Below are 12,695 nucleotides of genomic sequence, written 5' to 3'. Positions count from 1 at the left end.
GCCCAAACCCAAACCCATTGCTGTTGAGTCCATTCTGACTCTTTGTGACCCTATAGGACATGGCAGAACTGCCCCATAGGGTCTACAAGCAGTGACTGGTGGATTGAACTGCTGACCTTTTGGTTACAACCAAGCTCTCAACCATCTAGCCCCAAAACCCGTTGCCATCGAGTCCATTCAGACCCATAGTGACCCTACAGGAAAGAGGAGAACTGCCCCATAGGGTTTCCAAGGAGTGGCTGGTGGATTCAAACTGTCAACCTTTGGGTTAGCAGCCCTAGCTCTTAACCACTGTACCACCAGGACTCCAACTAACCATCTAGCCCCGCCGCCCCCCCGCAAAAGGCTGCCCTAGTGCCCCAGTGCCCTGTGCCCAGCAGCCCCGCCCCCTCCGCCCCAGCGCCACCCTGGCCCCACACTCACCCTGACTGGAAAGCTGCACGTGCCCTTGCGTACCGCATCCTCATCCGCCTGCCATTGGTGCGGGCGTGAGGCCTCGGGCACGTAAGCTGGCTTCCTCCGCCTCAGGCTCTGGCGTAACTTGTTCATGGTGCCCGCACCGTCTGGTGACACAGGTCAGGGCCGTGGGTCAGGGGCGTGGGGTTCAAGGGACAGGGACGTAGTACTCAGGAAGCAGAGAGTCAGAGAACGTGTGAATTGGGTCACAGTGTTAGAGGGCCACTGGGTGAGAGGACATAGCTTTCAGAGAGCATAGGTTTGCAGCTCGTGGTCAGGGGACACAGAGTTCAAAAGACATGGGGAAAGGAGACACTAGAAGGCAGGGAGGGTGAGCACAGAAGCAATGGGCATCAGAAGACACAGGGGTAAGAAGCACAGAGGTCTGGGATGGGGGTCATGGGTCACAGGTTTGAGGTGTTTGGAGGCTGGGGGATATGACAGAAAGGAATGAGGATCCAAAGGATCAGAAGTTAAGGCACTGGAGGGCACAGAGGTCATGGGTTATAAGGTCAGGGTTTTAGGGGTATGAGGGTCAGGGGATGGGGCAGTCAGAGGGCACTGGAATTAGTAGTTGCATGGGTTAGGGGCACAAGAGTCCAGTGTGTGGGACACAGGGGTCAAGGGGTTCAGAAGGTCCGGGGACTAAGGACTGGGACCCAGGGTCCAGACGGCACGGGAGATAGGGGCTTGTCTCTGTGCCTTGGAGACACAGCTGGTCTCTCAACGCCTGCGTCTACTCTGAGGCAGGGTCCCTGGGGCCCGTGCCTGTCAGTGGTATGGGGGGTGTGTATGTGTGTGGGGGTGGGTGGGTGGGTGGGTGGGTGGGTGTGGGTGGGTGGGTGGGTGTGGGTGGGTGGGTGGGTGGGTGTGTGTGTGTATGTGTGTGTGTGAAGTGGCCAGCCACCCGGACAGTCTTCCTGGACTGACAAGCCACACTGAAGAGTCCCAGGAGGAGAGTAAGGTGCCTCCATGGTAAGGGGACACACGACACCCAGGACTGGGAACACCCCCAGCAGATGAAGACTATGCCCGTGTGCAAGTAAGGATGCAGCTGTTGTCTATGAGTGTATATTCTTGAATGGTGTCTATATGTGTTCTCTGAAGGTCGTACAGAAAAATGCATGTCGGACAATGGCTGTTTATACTGTGTCTATGAATGTTGTTCATGAGATCTGTCTCCCAAAGCGTGGTGGTTCTCTATGAGGCTGTGTGTACCTGAAGGTTGTTGCTGAAGGCCATCTATGTCTGAGAGTGGTTGTGTGTCAGTGAATGTTGTCTCTGAGGGGTTGTTGTCTCTGAGAGCTTGTGTGCCTATGAATGTTGTCTGTGTCCGTTGCTATGAGAGCTTGTGTGTCAGTGAATGTTGTCCATGAGGGGTGCCTATGCCCACTGTTATCTACGGAAGCTTGTGTCAGTGAACGTCATCCGTGAGGGGTGTCTATGTCCGCTGTTGTCTGTGAGAGCTTGTATCACAGAATGTTGTCCATGAGGGATGTCTACATCCATTGTTTTCTATGGGAGCTTGCGTCAGAGAATGCTCTCCGTGAGGGGTGACTATGTCTGCTGTCGTCTATGAAAGCTTGTGTCAGTGAACGTTGTCCGTGAGGGGTGACTATGTCTGCTGTTGTCTATGAAAGCTTGTGTCAGTGAACGTTGTCCGTGAGGGGTGACTATGTCTGCTGTTGTCTGTGAAAGCTTGTGTCAGTGAACGTTGTCCGTGAGGGGTGACTATGTCTGCTGTTGTCTATGAAAGCTTGTGTCAGTGAACGTCATCCGTGAGGGGTGTCTATGTCCGCTGTTGTCTGTGAGAGCTTGTATCACAGAATGTTGTCCATGAGGGATGTCTACATCCATTGTTTTCTATGGGAGCTTGCGTCAGAGAATGCTCTCCGTGAGGGGTGACTATGTCTGCTGTCGTCTATGAAAGCTTGTGTCAGTGAACGTTGTCCGTGAGGGGTGACTATGTCTGCTGTTGTCTATGAAAGCTTGTGTCAGTGAACGTTGTCCGTGAGGGGTGACTATGTCTGCTGTTGTCTATGAGAGCTTGTGTCAGTGAACGTTGTCCGTGAGGGGTGACTATGTCTGCTGTTGTCTATGAGAGCTTGTGTCAGTGAACGTTGTCCGTGAGGGGTGACTATGTCTGCTGTTGTCTATGAGAGCTTGTGTCAGTGAATGTTGTCCGTGAGGGGTGACTATGTCTGCTGTTGTCTATGAAAGCTTGTGTCAGTGAATGTTGTCCGTGAGGGGTGACTATGTCTGCTGTTGTCTATGAAAGCTTGTGTCAGTGAATGTCGTCCGTGAGGGGTGACTATGTCTGCTGTTGTCTATGAAAGCTTGTGTCAGTGAACGTCATCCGTGAGGGGTGTCTATGTCCGCTGTTGTCTGTGAGAGCTTGTATCACAGAATGTTGTCCATGAGGGATGTCTACATCCATTGTTTTCTATAGGAGCTTGCGTCAGAGAATGCTCTCCGTGAGGGGTGACTATGTCTGCTGTTGTCTATGAAAGCTTGTGTCAGTGAACGTTGTCCGTGAGGGGTGACTATGTCTGCTGTTGTCTATGAAAGCTTGTGTCAGTGAACGTTGTCCGTGAGGGGTGACTATGTCTGCTGTTGTCTATGAAAGCTTGTGTCAGTGAACGTTGTCCGTGAGGGGTGACTATGTCTGCTGTTGTCTATGAAAGCTTGTGTCAGTGAACGTTGTCCGTGAGGGGTGACTATGTCTGCTGTTGTCTATGAGAGCTTGTGTCAGTGAACGTTGTCCGTGAGGGGTGACTATGTCTGCTGTTGTCTATGAGAGCTTGTGTCAGTGAACGTCGTCCGTGAGGGGTGACTATGTCTGCTGTTGTCTATGAAAGCTTGTGTCAGTGAATGTCGTCCGTGAGGGGTGACTATGTCTGCTGTTGTCTATGAAAGCTTGTGTCAGTGAACGTCATCCGTGAGGGGTGTCTATGTCCGCTGTTGTCTGTGAGAGCTTGTATCACAGAATGTTGTCCATGAGGGATGTCTACATCCATTGTTTTCTATGGGAGCTTGCGTCAGAGAATGCTCTCCGTGAGGGGTGACTATGTCTGCTGTTGTCTATGAAAGCTTGTGTCAGTGAACGTTGTCCGTGAGGGGTGACTATGTCTGCTGTTGTCTATGAAAGCTTGTGTCAGTGAACGTTGTCCGTGAGGGGTGACTATGTCTGCTGTTGTCTATGAAAGCTTGTGTCAGTGAACGTTGTCCGTGAGGGGTGACTATGTCTGCTGTTGTCTATGAAAGCTTGTGTCAGTGAACGTTGTCCGTGAGGGGTGACTATGTCTGCTGTTGTCTATGAAAGCTTGTGTCAGTGAACGTTGTCCGTGAGGGGTGACTATGTCTGCTGTTGTCTATGAAAGCTTGTGTCAGTGAACGTTGTCCGTGAGGGGTGACTATGTCTGCTGTTGTCTATGAGAGCTTGTGTCAGTGAACGTTGTCCGTGAGGGGTGACTATGTCTGCTGTTGTCTATGAGAGCTTGTGTCAGTGAATGTTGTCCGTGAGGGGTGACTATGTCTGCTGTTGTCTATGAAAGCTTGTGTCAGTGAATGTTGTCCGTGAGGGGTGACTATGTCTGCTGTTGTCTATGAAAGCTTGTGTCAGTGAATGTTGTCCGTGAGGGGTGACTATGTCTGCTGTTGTCTATGAAAGCTTGTGTCAGTGAACGTTGTCCGTGAGGGGTGACTATGTCTGCTGTTGTCTATGAAAGCTTGTGTCAGTGAACGTTGTCCGTGAGGGGTGACTATGTCTGCTGTTGTCTATGAGAGCTTGTGTCAGTGAACGTTGTCCGTGAGGGGTGACTATGTCTGCTGTTGTCTATGAGAGCTTGTGTCAGTGAACGTTGTCCGTGAGGGGTGACTATGTCTGCTGTTGTCTATGAGAGCTTGTGTCAGTGAACGTTGTCCGTGAGGGGTGACTATGTCTGCTGTTGTCTATGAGAGCTTGTGTCAGTGAACGTTGTCCGTGAGGGGTGACTATGTCTGCTGTTGTCTATGAGAGCTTGTGTCAGTGAACGTTGTCCGTGAGGGGTGACTAGGTCTGCTGTTGTCCATGAGAGCTTGTGTCAGTGAACGTTGTCCGTGAGGGGTGACTATGTCTGCTGTTGTCCACGAGAGCTTGAGTCAGTGAATGTTGTCCGTGAGGCGTGTCTATGCCTGTTGGTGTCTAAGACAGCTTGTGTGTCCGTGAATGTTGTCTACGACGGTATGTCTCTGTTTAAGCATAAAACTGTTGTCTCTGAAAGGGTGTGTCCACAACTACTGTCTGTTACACTGTGTCTTGGTGTGACATTGTAGCTACTGTCTTTGATAGCTGTTGCCTGTGAGGGTGTCAGTCCATGAGAGTTCCAGGGACTGTGTCTATGTCCAAGAGTACAGCTGTTGGTTGTGAGACTGTGTCTGTGAAGGTTGTTTGTGAGGGAGTGTCTGTGTCAGAGCACAGGGTGTCTTAGAGAACATGGGTCCATGGGGTTGTTGTGAGGCTGTGTCTGTATGCAAGTGTGCCCCTGTGAGGGTGAGTGAGAACAAGAGGTTGTTGTCTTTGAGAGTGTCCACAAGTGTTATTTGTGAGGATGTGACTTTGTGTGAGAACGTGACTGTTATCTACAAGAGTGCTAATAATTATCTGTGAGGCTGTGTCTTTGAGCAAAAGTATGGCTGTTTGTGAGAATGAGAGTCCATGGGGCTGTCTGTGAGGCTGTGTCTGTGAAAGTGCAGTTGTTGTCTGTGCGACTATGTGGAAGGGTGTTTCTCTTGAGAGTGAACTATCTGGTCAAAGGGCCAGTGGTCACCTGTGAGTCTGGGTGTTGTCTGGGAATGTGTGTGTGTCTTTGTGGACCCACCCATTGGGAACATGTGTGTGTCTGTACGTTGGTGTAGGCAACTACCTCAAGCACGTCTCCCGGTGTGCCTGTCGCAGTGTTCACACACGTATGTGGATCTAAAAGAGCTTGTCATCTATGTGTGTGTGTCTCACTGTATGTTTGTGGATGTGAGTGTCTGGTGTGTGTGAAAGTGGCGCTGGTATGACTCTGCCCCTGTGGCTGTGGGAATGTTGGTGCAGTATGAGTGTCCGGGTGTGTACGTGATAGTCTAGGGTGTGTGTCTGTGAATGATTGTGGCTTTGATGGACACTCTACAGGGAGGAGGTTTATGAGGATGTACAGTCATGAGTGTGCTTAAGCCTGTGTGACTATGCTAGGCAGACCCCCCCACCCACTTAGCCCCTGGCCAGTCCAAGCTGGTTACTCACCTGGCTCCGTCCTGGAGGTTGCAGGGGGCCCCGGGGCCCCGCAAGGGGCTGGGGGCAGATGCTGCTCAGCCCTTCTGGGTCCGCCCTGCCCAAGGGAGGAAGAAGGTGAGATGCTTGCTTGGGGTGGGGCTCAGTCCCCTTCTCCACCCCACCTTTGGACAGCAGCCAACCCCATCCATCTCAGGCTCCCTGATGAAGGCCCTGGCTGCCATGGCAACTGTAACCAGGGAGATCAGCCACCTGGTTCCAAGGGCCCAGGAAGGAGTAGGTGTATTTGGGGGAGCATTTGTTGGGGATGCCCTGGCCTCGGGAGCCCTCACTGCCCAAGGGGATAGTGTGAGGAAGCAGTGACCTTGCCCTCTAAACACATGTCCAGGGCTGCACACACACACACACACATAGTCACACTTGCGCAGCCAACTCATATCTCCAGTCATCCCTAGTCCCAGGCACAGCTAGGCACATTTAGCTACACACAAACACAACCACAGCTACACACATGCGATCACACACGTATACATAAACAATCCCAGCCACAGAGTTACCACTACAAACATCTGGTCCCATACTACATTCCCAGACACACACAGTCTCCGCTACAGACATTGTCCAAACATGTATGAAAAGTCACAGCCCACCCAGGCACCACCACAAACACCGGTCACATCAGCTACTTCAATTTGGTCACTTGCATTTTCACAGCCATGTACAAAGAGCAGAGCCCAGGCACACCCGCCAGGGCCGCAAAAGTACAACCACACCCAGTGACAGTTATGTTTCCTCAGGCACCCAACGATACGTCACAGACCCAGCCGGAATTAATCACATCCAATCAGAGTTCACCCATTTGGTCAGCCATAAACACCTGGTCCCACCCAGACACAACCACAGCGATACACATTTGTCATGTTTCCACAGGAGGTGTATGTTTACACCTGGCCAAGGACATGCTCAAACATAACGACACATATTCAGTCACACACAACCAGACACAGGCACATGTGTGTGGTCACCCACAAGCAAACAACTGCATATGGACACTCAACCCCAACCACGTCAGTCGCAGCAACACACTTTTTTAGTCCCACATACCCAGTCACGGATGCACACATTGGATCACGTCAGTCACACCTACATGGACAGTTACCATACACGATCGCACATGGAGATACCCATGGCTGTAGCCCTACACATCACAGAGAAACAGGGCCACACTCACGCCCGGCCGGCGGTTCAGTCACGGCATGCACAGTAACAGCTCCATTTTCAGAAATGGTCCTGTACACGTAACGTCGCATAGTGTCAGTGTCCACACTCCCCAGACACAGATCACAGCTGTACTACCACCACACGACGTCCCACACACAGCCATACAATGTCCAATGTCACATCATCGCAGAGAAACACACGCTCCTCTTCATGCAGGCACACAGCTCACACAGAGAAATACGGAGCCACAAATAATCACAGCCTCATGGGCCCAGCACACAAAATCACACTTGGCAGCCATACATAGTATCTCCCACCTAGAGGCTTAGGCACACAGTTTGAGTTTCACACAAGTATAGTCAGGTGTGTGCACAGAAACACAGAGACCCAGGTATGCACGATGGCTGCTCGGTTTACACAAGAGACGCAGCCCCTGACAGAGCCACGCACACAGTCAGGGTCCTGTCACCCTGTCACCAAATCACACAGATTCAAACACAGGTAGTCTAATACCCACACATAAATACATATGACAGAAACAGCCACAGACACACACACACACAGCCACCCAGGGTCACAGACAGGCATAGAAAAACCACTGTCACATTCATACCCGACAGTTAGCTTGTGCCGCCACACAAAGACCACGCTGACACATATGTAGCCTTAGTCACACACAAATACCCTACATAGATGTCAGCCAGGGTTTCAGATACTAAGCCAGATACATGACCAAAAGCACACATATCACTCAGTATCACACACTCACAGATGGATGAAGAGTTATTTATCCAACCCCAGTCACATGAAGAGACATGGCTGTGGACACACAATCAGTGTCATATACACATACAGGCACATGGCCATCACACAGCCCCAATCACATAGCACAATGTGACTTCATACACAATGGCAGGTGTACACTGAGTTACACAGTTACATGACAGACAGACACGAGTGTGTGACACACATATAAAGTCTGTTGTAAACACAACCACGAACATTCACAGTCGATGGGAAAGTCAACATGGACACAGAGTCATAGACACAACTCTACTCACATCTTTAGTCAGCCACATGCCAACCCCAGACTCACATACACTGTCACATACCCGGTTCTCATTACCCAGACACAAACACAAGGCCACAAAAGACAACATCACAGACACAACCACACAGTCACAGCCATGCATGCAAACACAGACTAAAAAACCACAGGGTCCCACACACTGAGCAGCTGTCATACAGACACACAAACAGACTCAAATTCTAGGCTCATATAAAGACCCAATAACAGATACTACAACACACAACCACACACATGCCCACACAGACACACAACACAGGATTCCTCACAGTCACCAGCTGCAGCACACACACACAGCCATGGTCACACAAACATGGGGTCACACTCCCAGCCACCTCCCCATCCCATGCCAGCCCCCCACCCCCAGGTACCACACACAAAGCCATCGTCACCGCAAGCGCAGAGCAGACGGATGAGGTTGCACAGGGTCCCAGGGGAGCCGCCCCCAGCCCAGCCTGGATTCTGGAACCTGGGGGGCCAGGGCCAAGAGAAGGAGGCTACCCATTGTCTGCGGGCGGGGCCGCTACAGGACAGCTGAGCACCCCCAGGGACAAAGGGGGTGGCCCAGGGAACCTGTGCCCTGCGACCCTTGACCAAGCCTTGGGGGTAGCTGTGGCTGACGTTTCCCTTACTCAGGCCTGGGTGGGTGCCAAGCAAGGGGGGAGAAGCCTTGTTTTAAGAGGTGGCTGTGCCTGAGACACCGCCCAAGCGTTGGGGGGATGTTGTGCCCTGGACATCCCTGAGGCCTGGGGGCGGAACTCTGCCTGGAATCGCCCCAGGCCTTGGCTTGGTGGGGAAGCTGTGCCAGGGACCCCATCCTCAAGACCCTGCCTAGCTCAGACATTCCCCTTGGGCGGGGACGGGGTAGGGAAGGTGTCTGGAATCTCCTTCGCGAGGCTTTGACTCGATAGGTGGGCTGCGTCTGGGACTCCATCCCCAAAACCTTGCTTAGGGGGTTGTACCAGAACCCCTGTCCTTGGCTTCTTGGGGGGACCCCTGCCCTCAGGCCTTGGCAAGAGAGGGCGTGAGTCGGCGACCCTCGTCTTCTAAGCTTTAGCTTGTGTGGGCTAACCTGGACACCCGCCCAGGACCACCCTCCTCAGCCTTGGCACCGTCTCTCCATCCGGACGCCGTGGCCGCCTCCCACCCTCCGCCACATCAGCAGCGGTGCCGCCGCCCACCCCGCGCCCCCCTCTCCCGCCCTTCTCACGCTGGCCGCCGCGCTGCGGGACATCCAGGGCCCGGGCGCCCCCGCCTCCCGTGGCCCCGGCTGGGCCCGGATCCCTGAGCGCCGCTGCTGCTGCTGCTACTGTGGCGGCGGCGGCGGCAGCTCGGCCTGACGCGGGACGGAGCCCGGGGCCGGGGGATGGTGCGGGATGCACGCGCGCGAGCCTGCTCCGTTCTCCCGAGGATTCCGTTCCGGGGGCGGGGGAGCGTCCCTCCTGCCTCGGCTCCCCGCCCCGGCCCCGCCCATTGGCCTGCCGCCTGCTGTATATGCAAGAAGACCCGGCCCCTCGCCGGAATAAGCCCCGCCCCGACCCGCAAGCCCCCGCCCCACGCCCCGCCTTCCCCAGTGTGGCCACCGCCCCGCCACGCCCACTGGCCCGTCGCCGGCTTAATATGCAGATGGCCTCCCCCGTGTCCACCCAGACGTGGGTTCCCTTTCCCTCCGCGGCCCTTGACCTTAGATCTCCTCCCGTTCCGCGCCCGAAATAATTGCTTCGGGAGGCGCCTCGTCTCCCGACATCCCCAAATCTTCCCGCTAACCCCAAGGTTCTCCCGGCACGGCGGGGGCGGACAGAGCGGTGACGAGGCATTTTCCGAGGAAGGGGAGGGGAGATGAGCAGACCCCGCAGTCCCGGTACGAGAACGGGTCGGCTTGGGGGGCGGGGGCGCCGCGGCGGCGGCCAGAGCCGCGCCCAGGTCCCCGCCCGCCGCCCCCGCTTCCCCGCACTCCTGTGGGCTTGGCAAAGCAGCTGGCTGGGGCATTACGGCCCATTAGCAGAGGCGAGGTTGCCGGGAGCCGAGGGGCAGCCGGGAGCCCAAGGCAGCCTGAGGGTGGGGAGGCAGGCCTTCTCAGCTGCTACAGGCCGCCAGCAGGTGGTCAGCACGTGGAGGGAGGGGTAAAAGGGAGAAGGAGGTTCCGGCAACAGATGGCCGGGCAGGACGGGGGCTTTCAGACAAGGGGCGGGGGGGCTGGCCATCTGCACCTGGAGGCCGCCCGCGGACTCCTCCCTCTCCCCCCCAGCACAGAAAAAAGAGCTGGGGGAAGGGGAGGGCCGCTTTTATTAGGACCGAAGGTTCACACCCTCGCGCCCCGCTCCCCGACTCACAGAGACGCTGAAACGGGGGATGACAGCTGGTGGAGGAGGGGGCAAAGGTGACGGCTGCTCCTCCAACCCCGCCCCTCCCCTTTGGCGGTTGGATCCTCGGAGACCTGAGCAGACGGGAGGGGCCCCCCTCTAGATGAGTCTGGACCTTCCTGATTTCTTCCTAGGGGCCTCAAGCTCCCTCAAACGGCGGCAGAAATAAGTTCGTGGGTTCCCTGGCTCAGGGCTCCAGGATGCCCACTTTGGAGTGGGGAGGGCAGGATCTGGGGCAGGAAGTTGAGAGCTCCCCAGTCCCAGCCTCTGGACGAAGGTAGGGGGTAAGCATGGCAGGGAAGACCAAGGGGGCTCCCAGACGTGGAGCAAAGGGGGACGGGCCCGGAGGCGCCATTTACGAGAGCCCGCGATGGAGGCTGTTGTGGGGGATCCACAGGGCTTCTTGGTACCCAGAGGTCCCTGTGATCCGCAGGCTGCGGGCTGTGGTTACCCCTGGCGACTGGCCCAGTAGCGGTAGTAGGTGTCCTGGAAGAGGTCCCGGCAGTCGATGTGGGCGCGGAGGCGGGCGCAGGCCAGGAAGGCCCCTGCCAGCTTCCGGTGCAGAGCGTAGGTCTCCTCGGGGGGTGGGCGCAGCCGGTGCCGCAGCAGCACAGGGATGAGGCCCTGCACACGGCGGGCAGTGTCCCCTGCCCCGAAGTCGTAGGGGCCTTGGGTAGCAAACGGCTCCCCCAGGATCATCACTGCCTCCACGTGGGCGTCCGAAAATGCCTGGGGTAGGTGGGGGAGCAAGAGAAGCACCGTGATGACAGACAGCCCTCCACCTCGCCCAGAAGAGGCCAGCAACCCCCAGCTCTCTCCAGAGTGGCAACCATAAGCAGATCCCAACTCCTCCCAAGAGTAACAAGCAGCCCCTGCTTCCTCTAGACCCTCTAGTAGACAAGCAGACCCTTTGTTGCGTGCTATTGAACTGATTCAGACACAGAGACCCTACTTGACAGTAGAACTGCCCCATAGGGTTTCCTAGGCTGTAATCTTACTGGAGCAGATCACCAGGTCTTTCTTCTCTCTTGTGGAGCCAGCAGTGGGTTTGAACCACTGACCTTTTGGTTAGCAACTGAGCTCTTAACCACTGTGCAACCAGGGGTCCTAAGCAGCCCCCTACTCCTCCCCCAAAAATGCTCCTTACTTCCTCTCAGTGCCCCCAATTTAGACACAATGCTCCACACTGTAGGACAAGCAGCCCCCAGTGCCCCAGGCCCTCCCGTACAGACCAGCAGCCCCCCACTTCCCCAGAATGGACAAGAAGTGCCCAGGGTTCCTGGGTAGTCAAGCAGCCACCATTTCCCCTCCCTCCCCAGAGCCCCCCAGTACAGATAAGCAGCTCCTGTGAGTTCCCCCAGTGGAGACATACAGGCTCCTCTCTTCCAAGTAGAGACAAGCAGCCCCCCTCCCCTCTCCATCCCCAGGAGCCCCCAGAACAGACCCCAGCTCCCTACTCCCCCCAGCATCTCCCAACCTTGGTTTCAAGGCCTGTGAGGAATTTGAGGTCTCGGGATTTCTGCAGAACCCGGTCTCTGTCCCCATCAGCTGCAGCCTTCACCACCTGGGGAGATGGGTATGGGCAAAGCGTCAGAGCCCAGCAAAGGCTCGAGGGAGGTCTTGATAACTGGTGATGGGATTTTGAAGCCTGGCCTTCCTGGCACCCCCCTCCACCCTCACTAACCTGAGTCCCGCACCCAGAAGCCTCCCCTCCCTACCTAGCCTGGTCAGTGTGCGTCTCCCTCCAGACTGTTCCACAGCCTGGGAGAGGGCTGCCAGGGGTTTTGCCCACCTGCCTGGGCTCTACCACAGTGAAACGGCACAGAGGAAAACGGCTCAAGTGCTGCCCATGTGTCTAAACAGTCAACCAGACAAGAAGGTGACTGTGATCCTGAGCTGCATCCGAGGTTGCCACTGTGCCATGTCTAGGATCGTCTGGTTGATGTCTGTCTCCCACACTGGACTCCGAGACCCGTGTGAGCAGGAAGCCCTGTTGGGTTGAGTCCCACGTGCGCAGGGCCTGGTACTCACGAGGCCTTGGTGAACCTGTGGCACATCTGGGTGTGGACTGTGCCCCTCTCTACAGCCACACGCTCACTTAGGGACGCAGGAGTTCGGCAGGGAGGCTGCAGCGGGTCTGCTGGGTTCAACCCTGGCTCTGCCACCTGCTGGCTGAGGACTCTGGGCAAGGCACTTTACCTCTCGGCCTCGGCCCATCATCTGTGAAGTAGGGGTGACATAAGGGCCTTCCTCATGGGGTTGTCGTGAGGATAAAGGAGTGGTCTATGTGAAGAACTTGGCACTGTGCATG

The 12,695-nt window shown here is 55.5% G+C and overlaps 1 protein-coding gene across 5 annotated transcripts in view; it reads right to left on the bottom strand.

Moving 5' to 3' along the window:
* Positions 1 to 460: 460 nt before the first annotated feature.
* COQ8B (coenzyme Q8B) overlaps positions 461 to 12,695 on the bottom strand; it is a 29,237-nt gene continuing 17,002 nt past the window's right edge. For 4 of the 5 annotated variants that reach the window (XM_049900295.1, XM_049900296.1, XM_049900297.1 and 1 more), the window contains exons 14-17: positions 11,862 to 11,948; positions 10,836 to 11,113; positions 5,726 to 5,810; positions 461 to 563 (exon numbers count right to left, since the gene is read on the bottom strand). In XM_049900295.1, the coding sequence (XP_049756252.1) occupies positions 546 to 563; positions 5,726 to 5,810; positions 10,836 to 11,113; positions 11,862 to 11,948 (468 nt within the window). In that variant the 3' untranslated portion in view covers positions 461 to 545. Of the gene's footprint in view, positions 564 to 5,725; positions 5,811 to 9,620; positions 11,114 to 11,861; positions 11,949 to 12,695 lie in introns of those variants that run through there. The other variant, XM_049900299.1, reaches the window with a different exon arrangement.

The sequence above is a fragment of the Elephas maximus genome, chromosome 11 (assembly GCF_024166365.1).
Source record: "Elephas maximus indicus isolate mEleMax1 chromosome 11, mEleMax1 primary haplotype, whole genome shotgun sequence".
NCBI classification, from domain to species: Eukaryota; Metazoa; Chordata; class Mammalia; order Proboscidea; family Elephantidae; genus Elephas; species Elephas maximus.
Note: the sequence above shows the minus strand (reverse complement) of the source record. Positions and strands in the feature narration are given on the sequence as shown.